The 20,197-nt window shown below is 43.8% G+C and overlaps 2 protein-coding genes across 2 annotated transcripts in view; one reads left to right on the top strand and one right to left on the bottom strand.

Annotated features, from left to right (window-relative positions):
* Angpt2 (angiopoietin 2) overlaps positions 1-8,137 on the top strand; it is a 50,707-nt gene extending 42,570 nt beyond the window's left edge. The window contains exons 6-9 of the mRNA XM_051182082.1: positions 61-162; positions 1,083-1,249; positions 4,820-4,950; positions 7,267-8,137. Coding sequence (XP_051038039.1) covers positions 61-162; positions 1,083-1,249; positions 4,820-4,950; positions 7,267-7,427 — 561 coding nt within the window. The 3' untranslated portion in view covers positions 7,428-8,137. The remainder of the gene's footprint in view (positions 1-60; positions 163-1,082; positions 1,250-4,819; positions 4,951-7,266) is intronic.
* A 1,375-nt stretch (positions 8,138-9,512) lies between these two features.
* Mcph1 (microcephalin 1) overlaps positions 9,513-20,197 on the bottom strand; it is a 72,801-nt gene continuing 62,116 nt past the window's right edge. The window contains exons 12-13 of the mRNA XM_051181959.1: positions 10,191-10,356; positions 9,513-9,568 (exon numbers count right to left, since the gene is read on the bottom strand). Of these exons, the coding sequence (XP_051037916.1) occupies positions 9,513-9,568; positions 10,191-10,356 (222 nt within the window). The remainder of the gene's footprint in view (positions 9,569-10,190; positions 10,357-20,197) is intronic.

Here is a 20,197-nt window from a genome sequence, read left to right as displayed (position 1 = left end):
ACTACAAAGGCCTGGGTCATGGATGTTGAGCACTTAATGACTGTGCACTTTTCCCTGCAGGCCTACTGTGATATGGACACGAGTGGCGGTGGGTGGACAGTCATCCAACACCGGGAAGATGGTACTGTTGACTTCCAGAGAACATGGAAAGAATACAAAGAGGTAAGGGCGGATGCTGACCAATGGCTTCTGAAGAAGTTATTTATGATATGGTTCTTAGTGCCCGGCATTTCTGTCTCTCTTAAGAAATGTTGTAGTCAAAGTAACTGAAATATAATACAGAACACTCTGTCTGGGCAAGCTGCTCTGCTGTGAGGCTCCAATGGCATAAATGTCACTATTGTAGTTGTGTCTTACGGTACCTAGATGGGCTTAGCTATTACAATTACATCTTTGCTCATGGTCATGCTAGTGACTTTAAATATTCTAACAGCAATTTTCTTCTGACTACAGTTAAGTTCCTTAAACTTGACTTTTTAAATTTTTATTTTATTTTATATTCATTGGTGTTTTGCCTGCATGAATGTCTGTGTGAGGGTGTCAGAAGCTCTGGGACTGGAGTTAGAGACAGGTGCCAAGTGGGTGCTGGGAATCCAACCTGGGTCCTCTGGAAGAGCAGCTAGTGTTCTTAACTGCTGAACCGTCTCTCTAGCCCTAAACTTGACTTGAAAAAAAATCTATTTCCTGAACTGGGGACATGATCCATGCATAAAATGCTTACTATGTGAGGCTGTTGACCCAAGTTTGAATTCCCAGAACCCATATAAGTCTGTAATCCTATGACAAAATGAGAGACAAAGACAAGTGACTCCCCAGAACCTTGTGGGCCAGCTAGCATTGTGTATGCAGTAGTGAGAAACCCTGCCTCAAATAAGGTGGAAGGCTAGAGCTAACACCCAAGGTGTTGATGCCTTCCACAAGCACATGTGGTATATATTCACCCCCATTCACTCTCTCTTAAAATTAATTTATAAAACTTGCATGCGTGTAAGACCTTGCATCTCTACTAGGGAGTACCATTTACTGACTGTATGATGACACATGGAACAACCATAGATCAACTGAACTGCTCTTGGTTGCAGGGGTTCGGGAGCCCTCTGGGAGAGTACTGGCTGGGGAACGAGTTTGTCTCACAGGTGACCAATCGGCATCGCTATGTGCTTAAGATACAGCTGAAGGACTGGGAAGGCAATGAGGCACACTCACTGTATGAGCACTTTTACCTCTCCAGTGAAGAGTTCAATTATAGGTAAGTTGTCACTGAGAAAAATCAAAGGACCTTTCTGAGTAATTATCCCAGAAAATAAGAGCCATCCATGATTACCCAAACAAGATCCAGAATTGTTCCATACTGAACTGCTGTTTCTCAGAGGCACTGCAAGTTTCTCTAGTTTTAAGATTCAAGTTTTCTGCTCCTGATATAATTCACTAGTCTAACACTTGTCTAGCATGGGCAAGACTGATAATTCAGTCCCTAGGACTGCAAGGTAAATAGATCGATGATTGATTGACAGAGGACAGATTTCTAACTATGGACAAACAGTGTACAGGAAACTGTGAGAGCCTTTTTGCATCTGTTGCTTGCCTGTGTGTGCGCTAAGAGGAGCTGCTATGTAGTATACAATGTGCAATTCAGAGCCCCTGTAGAATTAGTGGACTTGATATATCCGTTTGATATATATTGTATGTAACAGCCGTCATTGTTTTTTCCCCAAAGGTATTAAAAGTTAGCTCTTTTTTTTTTTTTTTTTTAAAGTTTAAGCAGTTAGTTGTGTTAAATTCCAAATTAAGAAACAGAAAGAACACCCTAGTCACAGTGTCCCCTTAGCTTTTGGCTCATCCCCACCCATCTGATGACAGTGACCACAAATGTTCCAAGAGCGTGGGCAACCCTGACTGCTCACTCTTTGGCTATAAAGCAGGGTTAGGAGGAGATCAGCGAGGACTTGGCTTTCTATGTGGATGACCAGACCAATGCACGAGGTTCTGGACTCAGTGTGCATTCAGTGTGCTTTCAAATCCAAGTTCCACAGGGGTGTTGGGCAGGAAGGGTGGGACGGTGGCAAAGAAACAGGTCTGAGCACAGCTGACCACAGGCGCCCAAAGGATGTGGGCACCTGGTGCTCGCTTGTGTTCACAGAGCACGTAGTAAACCTACTGAAGCCACAGAGGGCAAGTGACACACAACAGGCACTCCACAAACAAAGCCATGGCCCACAGCGCGACCTCCATCTCCGTGGTGCCCAAGCCCTGAGGGGAGGAAGCTTGACTACAATGTCTTTGGCTGATGTCCTACAGAGGTCACAGTGGACAGCACAGGGAAGCCGGCTCAGAGTCTGGGGCCTGACCCGAGGGCTACGTGCTGCCCAGAACAGCCTGATTTTACAGACAGCGGGTGAGGATTCAGAAGCTGTTTTCAAAACACACAAGGCCTGACGTAACTTTGAAACAGCTGGTGAGGCTCTCGGTGAAGTTCATGGATAGATCAGGCTTCTCTGGAGGGAAGGGAGGAACGGGAGACCCTCCTCACCCCCAGCAAGTCCCACCTGACTCCAAAGCCCAGAAGTCACTGGGTTCTGAGACACAAGTGATCTTCATTGTGCTATCTCAAAGCTAAATATTTTCTTAACTGGCAGCAGTTAGGAAGCTACAATAGAGGAATTAATTCTTTTTTTTTTTTTTTTTTTTTTTTTTTTTTTAAAGAAGAAACACAGAAATGAAGAATTAGCCTGTTTATATAAGGAGATTTTACTAAATGGGTCAGCACCCTTCCATACTGACATTATAAAAATATCTTAAGCTGAGGTTCCTTTGGAAATGCAAACATATTTTGATTATGGTATTTGAAAAGAAAACTGGCTTTGGAGGCTTAATTTATTTGGAGATGTAAAACAAATACCCCATAAAAACTTGCTACAGTCATTAGCAGGATGATAATATGGAAAGTGGAGGGAGATACAGCTGAGATTGATTGAGGTTAGACACCTGGCTGTGCTTCTTGCCAACAAGGAAAATCAGAAAATTGAAAAGTGCATAAGAAAGGTGTATGCAACAGATGGATAGTCAGTCTGCCTGCCTGACCTCCGACTCCCTGCCCTCTCCTCTGGATTCCTAAAATAGGGTCTCATGTAGCTCAAGCTGGGCTAAAACTTTGTATGTAGCCAAGGATGACCTCAAATCCCTGATGGTCCTACCTAAATCCCTCAAATTCTAGGATTATAGGCATGGGCGCTGTCATAGCCAGTTCATGGCTGTTCTTAATAATGGATCTGAAGGAATGTACTTTTATCTGGTAGGCCTCCAAAGGATCTAAAATTGAACAACCCTTCAAATAGAGACTAATAAAAATAGCTTTCTCTCTTATATTACTTGCCTTTGGGGGACACTTAATGAGTCCCTTGAGCATTGACCTTTCAAAGAAGACAAGAGACTGAAAAGGAAGACGAACCTAAGGGGGGCTGTTATGGGGGTAGCACACATCCTGCCTGCCTAGGCTCAGGGAAAGAAATGTTTCAGAATGCCAAACATGTAAGAGCTAGTACTGCACACACAGCATCTGGTGTCCTAGAGCTGCCATGAACACCCACTGTGCATACCTGTGGCACAGCCCTGGGCATTGGTCCCTCCTCTCTCTGTCCCCATGTGAGAGCCTGACAACTGAGTCCAAAGGTGCTGGTTGGCAAGAGTAGTAGGCTTTACAAAGAAGAACACATTTTGGGGCTAACAGGACACTTTCCAGTCACCTAGGCAGGGATTTCCTTTATGGAATCTTGGCCCAGAGCCTTTTGTGTCTAGAGCTCATCTTGTCACGGGGATTCAGCATGTTAGTCTCCTGGAGCTGGGCACTGGCATGCCAAGACACCAACATGGCACCCTCACAGCCACCTTATCATGTGAAACCCAGCTCTGACCTATCTTGCACCCTGCCCACAGGCAGTTTACAGCAGTGATGTAATAGTTTACAGAAGCATATGTTCTAACTGGGCATGCTGCACCTGTCTGTAAGTACAGCACTGGGAGGCTGAGGCAGGTAGACTGCCACAAGTTCAATGTCAATAGGGGCTGTATAGTGGATTCCAGGCCAGCCTGAGCTCCAGTGTGCAACCCCATCTCAAAACCCAAACAGTAAATGAACTGAATGATTATGCCTTTCCCTGAGCCTCTCCTTGCTGAACAGTTGTCTGCTGCAAGACACACTTTGGAAACAGTCTAACAGTGTGGGCCATGACCAGGTATCTGAGCACTGACATTCACTCCCTTCCTAAGGTGGGATAGGGTTATTACACGAGTATTCAGAGTTGAGGCAAAACAGCTGCCGGAATTTACTTTCTATATGACGCTGTAGATTTCTACCCCAAACTCAATAGCCAGTCCTTATCTCCTAGTTTCTCTACCCTTTAACTCCCACCCGTTCAGAACACAGAGAGGGTATCTGGTTATTCCAGAACCAATTTGGCAGGGATAGTGGTTGGGGGGGTATCTGTGGGGGACACCCCTTTGTGCTGTAGCCCCCCCCTTTTGTTTATCTGGAGGCAATAGGAAAATGAATTACAAAGCCCCGCCAACCCCCTGATGCTGGTACAGGCAATATGTGTTGAAGTTGTCATGAAAACATCTCTCTTTGTCGGAGGGTTTGATGATAAGTTGGTTCCTGTTTATACCAGTGCAAAATATTTTGTACTGAGCAGGCACTGGAGTGCACTAGCCAGCCCCGGTGCGATCTGTAGAATGGAATTCTTCACCATGAGAAATTTTCCACTACGGTGAATCAACAACCCCAGCCAGTTACAGCTCTTATTTTTTCCTTTGCATGTTCCAGGATTCACCTTACAGGACTTACAGGCACCGCGGGCAAAATAAGCAGCATCAGCCAACCAGGAAGTGATTTTAGCACAAAGGATTCAGACAACGACAAATGCATCTGCAAGTGCTCCCAGATGCTCACGGGAGGTAGGGCGACTCAGTTCCTATTTGTGTTGGCAAGGAGCAACTTCGTAGCCTGGAAGGCTGGCAGCATGGAGCTCAGGCTGGCATGGGGACAGTGGCCTTACTTTCATGGGAAGACATACTAGCTGGATACCAGTATATTGGTTTCTCCTCCTTTTGGCCCAAGTATGACAGGAGAACATGACATGGAGCTTGAATTGTCACTAGGCCAACAGTGTGTCCTCTAGAGTGAGCCCAGGTAAATTAAGTGGATATGTGAGATCCAGCAAGCTCTGAGGTGGTGCTTATTGACCAGATGAAAGGAAACAATCTAGCTCCATCTTACTTCATTTCTGCTTAATTTAATATCCAGTCAAGACTTTTCAGCTGTCTCTCATCATGATTCTTATACGTATCGGATGATTACAACACTGAGTGGGCAGGGGAGACAGCTCAGTGGGAAAGGGTCCTGACACATAAACACGAAGACTGGCACTCAGGCCTCCAGGACCCCTGGGAAAGCTAAGTATGTGATGAGCTCCTTCAACCCCAGTGCTGGGGCTTGCTTGCCTGTCAGTCTAGCTGAAGCCCTGAGTTCCAAGTTTGGTAAGAGCCCCTAGCTCAGGCCTGGAAAATGGTTCAGTGGTAAAGGTGCTTGCTGTCCAGCCTTACAACCTGAGTTTGATCCCTGGATCCCTTGGGTGGAAGTCGAGAACTGATTAGCTCAAGCTGTTCTCTGGTCTCCACACCTGTGCTGCAGCATGACCCCACCATAAATAAATAAAATGTAATTAAATAAAAATGTAAGTTACTGCTAAGACAAGTAAGAGATCTGAGCTTGAACCACATGTACCCCTCTGTCAAGAATCCTTGCATCAACAGTAATAAGAGGGTTTATTGACAAAACAGAAATGAAATTCAGAACTTGAAATTTCATGGAAGAAGTAGGACCCACTTTATAGTAGATACCGGAGTTTCAGGGAGAACAGAGTGGCCACTTGGTGGCATGAGTTGCCCCCATTACTTGTAATTATTCAAAGGAAAGATTTTGTAAAGGGGGCTAGAACCTCTCATCTCTGTGTAACAATACTCTTTAAAGTCAAATAACAATGGGGGGTGGGTTCTGGGGTTGCAACACACCTAACCCCAAGTCTTGCCTGCCATTCCCACACTAAGACCTCTCTGGAGGGGCTGGCTGTTTCCAGACCACCCGTGTGCTGCTACCCCAGAGAGCAGGAGAGCAGCTTCATAATCAAGGACACATCCATTTATTTACCTAGTTCAAGATTTAGGGGCTGAGAATGGAGCTGGGAGAGGTTGGGGCTTGGGGGAGAGGCAAGCAGCCAGGGAAGGACTAGGGAGGTCTAGGCTGAAGGAGGCCATGTTCCAAGCCATGTGAGGGCCCATGGGGAAGCTGGCCTATGGAGGAGGGAGATGTGTGCAGGCACAGTAACATAGAAGGTCCCTGCCTGGAGTTTAAGGCAGATCTGTTACTGACCCAAGTTTTGCACAACACAGGATCTTCTTATACACCCTCACGTATCACAGGTGCCAGCTAGGAGGGTCTCCAGGCAGCAGTAGCCAGGAAGACAGCGGCACTCCATGGCAGGAAACATTTTTTTAGAGAAGATGCCTTACTGTGTATATCCCTCTTGCCCTGAGGTGGTCGCCTCTGAATTGGTATTTCACTCACATTCTTTACCAACAACTCTTGTTTTCTGTATTTAAAAACAAACATAAATGCTATCATACAATCTCATATAATCAGTCTTCCCCAGATGAGGCTTAGAGATGAATTCAGATCAGAACTCATATGGCAAATCTACCACCCTCCATGCTCCTATTTGTGGGCTCCAGAGCTACCCATGAGGAAGGTCTTTGCTACTGACTCTCCCTTAGTGTTCTACCTTATAGCCTTAAAGTTTCTTTTTTCCTAGCTCCATGGAGCACTAGGCACACGGTTTCTATTCCAGCCAAAACAGTCTGAGGGTGGTAATCATCTGCCCTGACCTGGTCAGGACTCCTACATACATATATTCACCCCACAATGCAACAATGCACGACAGGCTTTTCACACAGCACCGACCCACGTTTTTCCATGTTGCAAGGACTCTGCACAAAAGGAACAGAAAGTGTGTGAGAGCACACACCACAATGGAACTGTGACTGCACAGGTGTGTGTCTGGGGAGCAACAAACCAAAGTGGCTCTTCCCACACTGTGAGGGTGTGTGTGCACCTTCTTTGAGCTGGGAACTGACTCGCACACCTGAGCCTGCCTCTTCGTGCTGACACAGGTGCCACTACCTACTTCTTACTCCCTCTGTCTTTCACTTTCACAGGCTGGTGGTTTGATGCGTGTGGTCCTTCCAACTTGAATGGACAGTACTACCCACAAAAGCAGAATACAAATAAGTTCAATGGGATCAAGTGGTACTACTGGAAGGGGTCCGGCTACTCGCTCAAGGCCACAACCATGATGATCCGGCCAGCAGATTTCTAAATGCCTCCTATGCTACCAGAAGACCTTGCTGTGTCCAAAGATTAACCCAAAGCACTGAGAGACACCAATGCACAGCAGCAGCCCCTTTCCCTGTCAGGAGGTGCTCCTGGGGGTGGGGAGGAACTCTGTGTGCCAGACAGAAGCGCATCACTTAAGCCAGCACCAGTAACCAACCCAAGGAAACCCAAAGGCACTGTGGGAAGGTGACACTGAAGCTGAGAATCAGAGGTCAGAGGGACAGCATGCAGACTCTGCCACAAGGGAGAGCGTCGAGTCAGAGTTCATCAGTCAATAACTGGAAATCAGAACACTTAGACAGAGAAGGTGATCTTGGAAACACAGTCCCCTGAGCAGGGTTTACAGAGTATATAAACATGGCCATCACCAATGGCAAGACTCACTCACCACATCGGCCAGTACTGGGGGATTTTCTAAGAGGTGGTTACACGCTAATATCTGGAGGAGCACAGTGCATTGTTTTCCTCTTAGGTGCTTTACAGTTTCATTTGAAAACAACACATTTACCTATCTCGACGGCTTAGTTGTTTAATGGCTGGATACTATTTCCTGTATGGTGAATATGCCCACAACTCTGGAATAACCAGCAAGCGGTGCCACATTGGTATATGTGGAGACTGTACTATTTTGTTTCCTGCCTGGCTGTTAAATATGAAGGTATTTTTAGTAATTAAATATAACTTATTAGTTGAGGTGATAATGCTTAATTTTTACGGTAACATTTACAAGTTTGTTCTTTGGTCATGTACAAAAAACCCTGTATCTCATGACAAGGACAGTTGTTTTTAATGAAGAAAACGCTGATTCATGTTGAAGAGGCTTCACCACTGAGTTAGTGTTTCTTTCCAAAGGACTGTTCCCTAGTTGAGTAAGACACGCTTTACAAAATGAAAATAAAACTTGATTTGAGATAGAGGATAACCATCCTACTTATGACATCTACAAAGCAGTAATTCTCTGAATTAATTTATAGAAAAGTAATTGGCCTCAGTAACATTTTATCTTCACTAGCAAACTGTTCAAGTGTTTTAGAATGTAAAGGCAAAATGCCCTGTACATAGTTATCACCAGATGCTTCTAGAAAAAGTTTAAGAACACAGCTTTATGCTTAGGACTGTTAAACCTTAATTCTCCCTGTTCTAACGTCTTGGGAGCTTACTGAGAGCCAGCTCTATCAATGAACACCTGTACAAAAGAATTAGAAGCAGCTTCTCATGCAGCCTTCCTTACCCATCCATCTGTCCCTTTTTACACCCAGATGTTGGATTTGTTTTATTTCTCTAACATTCCTAAAGCAGTTTTTATATTTTGGTGACGATGCCCCAACCTAAAATTATTTCATTGCTACTTCACAACTGTAATTTTGCTACAGTTATGAATTATAATGGAAATATCGGATAGGCAGGAGATCTGATATGATAATCCGCAAGGGGTTGCAACCCACCAGTTGAGAACCACTGCTGTGACCCATTTTCTTTCACATAGCCTTGGTGTTAGAAACCTTCACACACTGCTGTGTGCTCTGGTCAATATGCAGACTCAGGTGGCCAAGCCACCCTTGTCTTCTGCCATGCTTCCCTTCGTACCATGAATTCCAGAGTAGAGAGCTTGGGCCCTGCTTTCTGACAGCTGTTTTTACTATAACATTTAGGGGACATCGATGGGCCCACATGGCTCTGTACCTAGTTAGAACATCTGACACCAAGAAACATCCCTCAGCTTCAAAAAGCAGTAAGTTTCTTTAATGACCACAATGACAGGAACAGAGATAGGAGAATGATCGCCCAGGAAGCCAGCAGTCCTTCATGAGCACAGGAAGATGAATTTCAAAGGAAAACCTCCTGTGCAACTCAGAATTACATACACTCTGTTAGGTCAGAGAATGGGAGGGATTCAGGTCTCCACTTTAAACTTCAGCTCCTTACACAGTATTTTAAACAAACAAACTTACTGAGAAGAATTTTTTTTTTCTGTCCTTAAGAAAACATTTACAAAGTTGAAAGGAAATCAAAACAGTAATTTTAAAAATGAAAACAAAACAATGCAACGAGCTAGATGACTGAGCGATTAGAGGGCATAGTTCAGCTTCCTGCTGGGGCCCCGGCACAGGGCCACTTGGATAGCTATGTAAGAACACCAGGGACAGCCAGAACGGTCACTGCCTTTCAGAGACTCATCTTTTCAAACAATAAACTGTCCCAAACCAGACAACATGTTTGGAAATGACAGCCAACTTCTGTAGAACCCTGTTTCCAGTCAGACATTAATTATCTGAGAAGTCAGAATTTAATCAGTAAATATTTAAAATACCTAAGAGTCCTTAAAGGTGGAGATTAGGTAGGACAAACATTAAAATATAAATATCACATCACAATGCTGCCAGGCCATGATTTTTATACCTATCAATTTTATCTGTATTAGCATTACTTTTAAGAGTTGTCCTTTCTTGTTAATATTTCTGTTTTCTACAGCTCTACAGGCTTTCATAATTATAATAATAATTATTGTTTATTAATTTTTTTGAGAAAAGGTCTCACCCTATAGCTCAGGTTAGCCTCAAACTTTCAGCAATCTACTCAGTTTAGTTTCCAGAATGCTGTACTGCCTGGCTTAAGCAAAACTTCTCAAGGTGACATTTCTCATTGACTTTACAAGTATTTCAAGTTGTCACATGTGATCTCACAAGTTGATGAATAGAAGGCATTCATTTCTAGGGCGAAATCCTTTTAGTCTGAGTGAGCCCACACTTAACCGAAGACATGAAGTTCATGCTTGCAGCAGTTTTCCCAGAGCCCCACATTGCATTTACCACCGCCAGGCAGTGCTGACTTACCGGAGCAGCGGGGAAGGACTCCGAGAGTTCAAAAGGCTCCTCAGAAATCCAGTGACCCAATTCTAAAGACCACAGCACCTAAGAGGGACACAGCCACACAGAGAACGGGTTGATTAGATGGTTGGGCGGCAGGCCAAAGTCACTTTGATTAGAACAAAAACAAAGCCCCCTAAAAGCCTAGCAAAGACAAGCACTGCTTGTGTCTGAAAACAACCACCCAAACACCAGGGCACTCTGGGAAGCCTCATGCTATCCTGCTACAGTCATCAACAAACAGGTTATTAAGAAAAAACATCTTGCTATGGTAGGAAATGGAGGCCAGTACCCAGCAACAGAAGCACCATAAGAAGCAGAGAGGTTACCGAGGCTCAGGGATTCAGGGCACAGATCTACAGGGCAGGGAGATCAAGGTAGTAGCTTGAAGCAGTGGTCACCCTGCCTCCAAAGTCAGGGAGCAGAGAGAGATGAGTGCCGAATGCCGCATCTTAGCTTGCCTCTCCTTTGTACGCATTATGGGACTCAAGCTTAGGGCACAGTTCCACCCTAGGTTAGAATGGGTTTGGCCTCCTCAGTAAATCCAATTAACATCTCACATAGGTATGGACAGAAACTTTTCTAAATAGGATAATCCTCATAAGTGTGCCTGAAAGTTGGTCTCCTAGGTGATTTCATATCCTGTTAAGTTGACAATACTTAACAGGTATCCTGTGTTTACATGACATGCTATGTGTTAGGCATTTAAGTTTTTAGTTCACTGTTCTTTAGATTCTTCCATAAACATCCTATGATTTTACGAATTAAAAAAAATGAAGTGAGGGCCTGGGAGAGGACTCAGTTGGTGAGGTGCACGCTCTGCACGAATACTGACCTGACTTCCAGCAGGCAGAAGCTGTGTGAGGGGGATGAGGCGCATGTGTGGGGCTGGACTGGGAGGAAGTGGGGTGAGGTGCATGTGTGGGCCTGCGCTGGGCTGGGTGGTTCTTTAGAACAGTGGTGGGGAGGATTGTGGGAGATGGCCCACCACATGGCACAAAAACAAAACAAAACAAACAAACAAACAAAAAATAAAAAACCAAAAAACAAAGGACCTGAGAGTTAGCAATCATGCCTACAAGACAGGAGAAGCAGCCATGAGGGTGTTGAGCTTAAGTCAAGAAACCAGAGTGGAGATCAACATGGGAAAGCATGTCTACATTGAGAATGGGAAAATATTCATTTTCCTATGGAGAGATGCTTTGCTTAGACTAGACACAGGGTCCTGCCTCAAAGTGGTGATGGGAAAGACTTGACTTCCCATGGGAGGCCTTACCCTTACTGAGGAGCAGAGGGTTGGGGTGGGATGAGGGGAGGGGAGGGTGGAGGGAATAGGAAGGAATGGGAAAACAGCAAGTTGTGTTCGCAGGAACCCTGCTCAAGGAAAATACTACATTTTTTTAACTAGATCCCTGTGGTCACAGACATTTTGTCATTTAACTCCCTTTTGTGTTTTATTGCCTAAGTGACACTAGAGAGAAGAAAGATAAGGGGAGGGGAGGGAGGAGAGGAGAAAGATGTTAATAAGTTCAATAATAACTGGGTTAAAAACATTTACATCACACAGTGTTCCCCTTACTGCTGCTATCAGCTGTCCTTTGCTATCTGTCTTTCAGAGATACACTATCAATACTGTGGGTCTCCATGACCTCATAGAATCAGCCTAGGAGATAACATGCAGTTTCGACATCAGGTTCATGTCAACATGTGGCCATGGTAGAATCCTGTGGTGGGAAATGTGCTACACCAGTGAGAGGCTACAAGTCAGCTGTAGAAATGTGTGTGGCACTGAAGTTCCAACTCAACCCACATTAAAATGTCAACTGAACCTAAACAACTTTGTGGAGAAAATTCATGTTCTTTGACTTTATTCCTTTCTAAATGTTAAGAAAACAAAACTGTAAGGCAGTTACAGTATGATTTTGCTAAGCAAATAGATAAATTTCTTTAAGAATAAATACTGCCTGGAAGTAGAAGTCATAGAACCAGAAATATAGGAAAAACTTTGTGCTTTATTCATTTCTATAGACAAATCTTTCTTTGGCTTAGTACAATTTTCAAAATAGAAGAAATCTATTATGTAGGATTCCAGATAGGCTTGTGAAATGATCCTACCCAACCCCACATACTTCCCAGAAGACAGAGCAAGACAAAAATAACTGAGAAATGAAATACAACAAGGAGTGGGGTTGCATGCAAGGGATTAAATAAATCCTATGTACATAAATCTTGGGAGGGGAAGTTATCGCCAGAATCCACTTCAATGAAAGCTCAACATCCTCCAACCAACACTAGCACATTAGATATCAGACACAGTAATACAAGAAATGACAGTGTTGGCATTTGATCCTCACTCATAAAGTCCAAACTTTGTTGATGAATTTAATTGAGGAACCATTTTTTTTTTTTTTTTGCTTTATTCTTAGATACACCTAGATGCTGTCCCACCACATAAGGTTATATATTTAACTCTACACTACCCTGGTACCAAGTCTCTTCTTTTTAAATATCTATCCATTATTTATTTATTTGTGTATACATAGATCTGGATGTTTTGTCTGCATGTACAACTGTCATTGGATCCCATGGGACTATAGTTATGGACGGTTGTGACCTGTCATGTGTTTGCCAGAATCGAACTGCAGTCCTCTGGAAGAGCATGCAATGCTCTTAACCATTGATGGGAGATGTCATTCTTTGAATATGTTTCTCATACTGGTTAATGAATAAAGCACTGTTGGCCAATAGGAAAGCAAGATAGGCGGGACTAGGAGACATGGAGGATTCGAGGAAGTAGTAGGGAGGAGTCAACATGTAGAGACCGGAGAGAACAGGGTGCCGGTCCCTCTCTCCGGTAAGATGAGACTTAGATTAATAGAAATGGGTTAATATTTAAGACAGAGGTAGCCGATAAAGAAACTAGTAACTGACTTACAGCATTACATCAAATACAGAGTCTCTGTGTATTATTTGGGGCAGGCATGGCAGTGTGACCAGGCTGGCGGAAAACCTACTCCTAACAATCTCTCTATCCCTTCCAATTCTCTTCATGTTATACACATTTTAATAATTCTTGTGGACAGTGTGAGGCAGTTTGGCTGCATAGGGGAAGCCGGAGAGCGAGAGCAGTGCTCTTATTAACGCAAGTGAAGGTGACCGCTATATGTCCTGAAGAAAATGCAGCTGCAATATGATTGGTGGGGCAAAATAACCATATCTTTAGTGCCACCAGAGACTGGAAGGGGGAAAGAGCTCACAGAAGAGACAGTGTAACTAAACACTGGAGAACACAGAACAGTCAGAGAATGGTGACTGAGTGAGGGGGGCTGAAACTCTTAAGTGTCTGGAGGAAGAAGGTGACAGAAATATTTAATTATTTTGCAGAGTCCCAAAGGCTGGGGGGGACAAGGGAACCAGAGGAAGAGAACAGGTCAAAGGAGTAGCTCCTTTCCTGAAGGTCAACATAGCTTGGAAGGAACCTCCTGCTGCTCGGACTTCACCCTGAACACAGGAACAGTGCCTCAGGGAGCCTGGGCAGTCCTCCTTGGGACACTTACCCATCAAAACAACAAAACAGAAAAACTGAGATTTCACCCTCCATCTTCCCATCTACCGGAGATGCTGGGCTCCAGTCATGCTGCATCAATCCATTTTGTTACCTCTGTGTTGGATGTAGCATTAACCCCATTGTAGAGCAGCTACAGCATGGAAAAGTAGGTGGAAAAAAAAAGCAAGAAAAGAAAGGGGATTGTGGTGTCGTGGCAGTGGGAGGCACCTGCAGAACATCTGCCTGCGAGCCTGAGCTCCCAGAGAAGCAGAACAACCAAGGGGTTACATGTGATCCCAAGATATTGGAACCCAAGGCTCTCCGATGTGCAGATGTACTCAAGAGGGACTTAGAGTTAGGATACTTCTGCAGGAACTCAGGGAAAGACACTAGCAATCCCAACAGTTGTCTCTACTCAAGAAAATCAGGAAGTTTCCAGAAATCCCATGGATCCTAACATCAGACAGCTTAGCATCAACTGTGTTCAAGTGGTGTGTGTGTGTGTGTGTGTGTGTGTGTGTGTATGTGTAGTGTGTGTGTGTGTGTGTGTGTGTGTGTGTGTTTTGGATCCACACAGAAGTATGGGAACACCATGACCAGAGGACACCTGCTGGTCCTGGGGACCAAGCTTAAAATTTTTATAGTATTTTCTTAACGGCTTAAATATCTCAAGGAAAATTCTTTATTCACAAGATATTTCCTAAGCAACGCTTCCTTAGTTTACTTTCCAACTTCTCATAAAATGCTTTTAAAGAAGGGAATAATAGCAAATTCCTTTAATTTAAAGTGACGGTAAATGGCTTGGGCTACAGCAAAAACCAGTATGTAAGATAGGATTTTTTAGGTTGGGCTTGAGAAAGCTGTTCCAATTGTAGTGATTAAGTGCTGACATGAAATACAACATGACATGGATCCCACTCACTCTATGGCCCTGCCGTACGTCGTGCTGAACCACGCACAAACAGCCAGTCTGGATGAACAAGCTTCCTGTAACTGTACTATAAAACTGGGTTTACTCCAGAGTCCCAGATGACCAGCCTCTCTGGCCCTCATGTTGCAGCCTGTTTACAGAGAGAACATATCTCAGCCATCCAGTTAAAACTTCAGCTTCATGGGTTGAAGCTGGAGCCTGAGTTGACTGAGTGCTTGCCTAGCATGCAGGGAAGTCTTAGGTTCAATCCCTAGCATGACATGTACAGTTGTGGTGACAGGAACCTATTCGCACAGGAGGTGTGGGCAGGATGATCAGAAGTTAAAGTCATCGCCAGCAACATAGGGAGCAAAAGGCCAGCTTGGGCTACTTGAGACCCTGCCTCAGAACAAAGCAAAATCCAACAGCAGTTGGCAATATGAACTTTAAGGGATCTACCAGGAAAGGAGCAAGAGAGGGCTTCTTGCAGGCTGCATAACACACCAGCTAATATATTAAGTCTGATGGACACTTAAGCCACATATTTAATTTGTGAGGACCAGATTAACTTTATACTAGTCAAAGTCTGCTTGATGTCCCACTGGATCAGCAGACAGAGTAGGGACTGCCATATATACATGGTATTCGGTCCACTTTGATCAGAACAGTGACAGGGTCATCTCTGCTATCATCTACCTACCTACCCTCCCCATCAATTGTGGTTTAAGGGATGGAAGCAATATTTAGTATTTTCAAGGACAATGGAAGCAATTTATCAAACTGTATTTGCTGCTGGGCAGGAGTGGCACACAACTTTAATCCCAGCACTTGGGAGGCAGAGGCAGGAGGATCTTTGTGAATTCAAAGTCGGCCTAGTCTACAGAGTGAGTTCCAGGACAGACAGGGCTACACAGAAAAACGCCGTCTTGAAAATTAACAATGACAAAAACAAAACAAAACAAACCCCACAAAACCCCGAAACTTTCATTTGGTAAAACCATAAATTTCAAATTATAAAAACCTCCCCAGCATATATCATAGAGTATTAGTCTCAATGATTAGGGTGATTTTTCTCAAACAACAAAAATTAGAATTTGGACTACATACTTCATTTTGGCTGCTTCAAAGTAATGAATAAAGTCTGTGATTCTTCCCCAACCAGGCAGTGCAAAGAACTGTTTAAACACACAGAAAGCAGGCCACTTGGGACAAAGGGCAAACTAGTTAATCCATCACGTATATAATATGTATCACTCATCTCTATCAACTGAAGAGTAACCAGGCAGTTAGTGGAACAATGAGGCAATGTAGCTATTTCTAGGTAACACTGAACTTCAGGACCCAGGCAGAGGGAAGTGGGGAGGGAAGAAGGGAGGGGGAGGGAGGAGAAAGAGAGGGAGACAGGGAGAAAGAGACACAGTTTAATTCTAATGACAAAGTAAATGGTTACTTATGTCCCACGCACATTGGAGCCAGAAAACAGGAGGCCTGGGCTTCCAAAGAACCCAGCTTGAACTGGCAAAGTTTCAAGGCAATAATATTTGTTCCAAAATAAGCTATCCCCCTGTATTTCTACCCTATCTCACAACACCAAGAAATGCTTCCTATAATTACATAAAGTTATTTTTAAAGGTACAAGCAAGCACATTTAGTAGATGCAGTGCTGCCACATTGGAACAATTTTTCAGGTGTAATTTTTTTTTAATGGTAGCAAATATTCCCAAATGCAGTTAAGTAACTGCATTTAGTTTGTGTAGCATTAAAGTGTAGCATTTAGTTTGTCCACAGTGTGCATTCATCCCTTTGTTTTTTAAATTTATTTATTATGTATACAGTGTTCTAGAGGGTACCAGATCTTATTATAGAAGTCACCATGTGGTTGCTGGGAATTGAACTTAGGACCTCTGGAAGAACACCTAGTGACCTTTGAGTCATCTCTCCAGCCCCTCTTTGTAGTTTCAAAGCTTTTTTTTTTTTTTTTAAAAATTAGGTAATATAGTCAATACTTCCCTCATTTTAAAACTTTAGTCATATGAGTGCTTTACCTACATATATGTCTGTGTACTGTGTGTGTAGTATCTAGGAAGCCAGAAGAAGGCATTAGATCTCCTGGAACTGGAGTTAGAGATGGCTGTTAGGCACAATGTGGGTGCTGAGAATTAAACCTGTGTCCTCTGAATAGCAGCCAGTGCTCTTAACCACTGAGCCATCCCTCCAGCACCTTCTCCCCTGCCCTGTTTTGGAGACAGGATCTCACTCTGTTTTGATGGCTGACCTGTAATTTGCTATGTAGATCAGGCTGAGCTTGAATTCACAGAGATCTCCCTTTCTCTACCTTTCAAGTGCTGGGCATGAGCCACCACACCTGGATCAAACATAAAACAGTAACAAAAGCCTGCTGTGCCTACAAAGTCTTCCCAATTTTCTCTCCAGCTCTATCCTGATGACTGATCAGAGCTCATCCCCATGAAATCATATATGACAGAGATATCACTAAAAAGCACCAGCAGGTATGTGATCTCTTGTAAGGCTGTCAAGATTCACCTAAATTATGACTTTAATAATAGCTCCTGAAAGGTGTCAAAGTCCTTGAATAATAGTGCCACTGCTATACAGATGATCTTTTATCCTACTATAGATTGGGATTGCAATTGCTTACCCAAGTCTACAAGGCTAATAATAGGCTTTCAGTAAGGTTAGTATGAAACCCATTATCTTGTCCACTCGCAGAAGTAACATGTGAAAGTTGAAGTCTTGTTGCGAATAAAGATGACCTTTAAAGGTCACCTTTGGAATTAATATGGGCCATAAATCATGGAAGTGCTAGATTCAAATTTAAAACTCACTAATTTGAGCACAGAGCCACTTTCCCAGGAGAATTTACTAAACATATTCAAGCCACCATTCTCACAGATACTTGTGCTGGCCAATGGACTCAGCAGGTGGAAATCACCTGGGAAACAGCTTATTTCCACCCAACATGTCCACTTGGTTCCTTGAGCCTTCTAGTCAATGTCCAGTCACAGCACTAGGCATGTGGCTGTCTGTGAAGTCATATCCGGATGAAGGCCGCCTGAATCAGAACTGGGCTTTCACACAGCACCTTTCTGTCTGTGACAAAATACCACAACCAAGATGAGCTTGTACTTGGTCCCACAGTTGCAGAGGGTTAGAGTTTAGGTTGGTGGGGGAGAAATGCAAATGGCAGGCAGCTGGAGCAGCATGTGGGAAATCACATCTTAATCTGAAGCAAGAGGCAGAGAGCTAATTGGGAGTGGTTGCAGTGTTTTGAAAGCTATCCCCAATGACATTCTACCTCTAACAAGTCTACACCTTCTAATCCTTTCTAAACTGTTTTACCTTCAGTGGACCAAATATTCACAAATATATGAACCTAAACCTGTGTGAGCCCTTCTTATTCAAACCACCACATTCCACTCCCTGGTTCCCATTGGCCCATGCCACATCATAATGCAAGATGCACTTAGTTCAACTTCAAACATTCCCACAGTCTCAATGCTGGCCAAAGTCTAAGTCACTTCTTCTATCAGGTCAATCTGTCAATTGTAAGCCCCTATAAAATCGAAAGGCAAGATAGGCGGTGATAGTGCATGCTTTTGATCCCAGCACTGGGGAGGCAGAGGCAAGTGGGTCTCTGTGAGTTTGAAGCCAGCCTGGTCTATAGAGCTAGTTCCAGGACAAGCTACAAAACAAGAACAATAGAGAAACCCTGTCCCAAAAAACCAAAACAAAACAAAACAAAAAACCAGAAAACAAAAACACAAAAAACAAACAAACAAACCAGAATATATCATCACTATTTCAAAAGAGAGAAAAGGAGACATAATGAGGAAATACTGGACCAAAGCAAGAACAAAGCCCAGCAGGAAAAACTGCAAATCCTGTAGCTCTGTGTCTGAAGCCAAAAGGCTTAGATAGCTCCACCCTCTGACTGCAACACACTTCTCTCTCTTGGGCTGGTTCCCCTCCCTGTCTAGCTCTCTTTAGCAGCGCTGGGATTGAGGCATGGTTTTGGCACCTCTAACATTTTGGGGTCTCATTGGTTTTCCTTAACCTAGAAGAAGATTCCGCAACCCCTTTGCTCTTTTATCCTTCATGACTCTAAAGCCAGAACCACAGGGATGACACTGGCAAGTCTGACTGCCTGTGTACGATGGGAGCCTGGCTTCCTTGAAGCCCATTTGTGGCAGCTTTCCTTTGCCTTTTAGGAACAGATAGTTCCTTAGGCCTTCATACAAGTTGGAAGCTTGGCTGGGTGGGGGTCTTGCCTTGAGGGCACCACTCCTTTTATTCCATTTCATACCAGGCCTTTATCTCTTTCAGTATAAGCTTTGATGCAACACTAAATTTCCAGTGCTCCTTTTCTCCTAAAAGTGTACATTTTGTATGTTTTTCTGCTCCACCTGCTCTTTTTCACTGTAGGTATGAATAAGAGTGGTTATTAATAGGCTGTTTTGGAATGTTCCAGAAACTTAGTCTACTATTTTTCAGTTGAGTCTCAGGCAGTCTTAGGATAAGGGTAGAAAGCAACCACATTCTTTACCAAAGTATCACAAGAGTGGTCTCTAGCTCAGTTGCTAATACTGTTCCCCTCTGAAAACTTTGGGGTTGAACCTCTGCAGCCTCCATTTTTCTCAGCATTGATGGCTTTCCTCTTACAATGTTAAATAGTTATTCTTGTCTAAAGCAGTAAAATTGTTGTTTTTTTTTTTTTTTTGGCTCAAGATAGGGTTTCTCTGTGCTGCCCTGGCTGTCCTAGAACTCACTCTGTAGACCAGGCCGGCCTCAAACTCAGAGATCCACCTGCATCTCCTGAGTGCTTGGATTAAAGGCATGGACCACTACTGCCCAGCTAACCCCCTCTCTCCCCCTCCTGCCACAAGTCTTGTACATTCTTCTAAACATTGTGACTAAAAACAATTTGGGGAGGAAAGGGTTTATTTGGCTTCCACTTCCACATCTTAATTCATCACTGAAGAAAGTCAGGACAGAAACTCAAACAAGGTAGGAACCTGGAGGCAGGAGCTGATGCAGAGGCCATGGAGTGGTGTTGCTTACTGGCTTGCTGCTCCTCATGGCTTGCTCAGCCTGCTTTCTTATAGAATCAGGACCATCAGCCCAGAAACAGTACTACCCCAATGAGGTTGGTCTTCCTCCATCAATTACCAATTAAGAAAATGCCCTTTGGGGCTGGAGAGGTGGCTAAGCAATTAAGAGCACTCACTGTCTGTTCTTCCAGAGGACCCTGGGTTTCAATTCCCAGCACCTACTTGGCAGCTCACAACTGTCTGCTATTCCAGCTCCAGGGGATCTGACACCTTCACACCAATGCATATTAATTTAAATAAATTTTTGAAAAAAATAAGAAGGTGTCCTTCAGATAGATTTGAGGGGGCATTTTCTCAATT

Source organism: Phodopus roborovskii, unplaced genomic scaffold (genome assembly GCF_943737965.1).
Source record: "Phodopus roborovskii unplaced genomic scaffold, PHOROB, whole genome shotgun sequence".
Lineage (NCBI taxonomy): Eukaryota > Metazoa > Chordata > Mammalia > Rodentia > Cricetidae > Phodopus > Phodopus roborovskii.
Note: the sequence above shows the minus strand (reverse complement) of the source record. Positions and strands in the feature narration are given on the sequence as shown.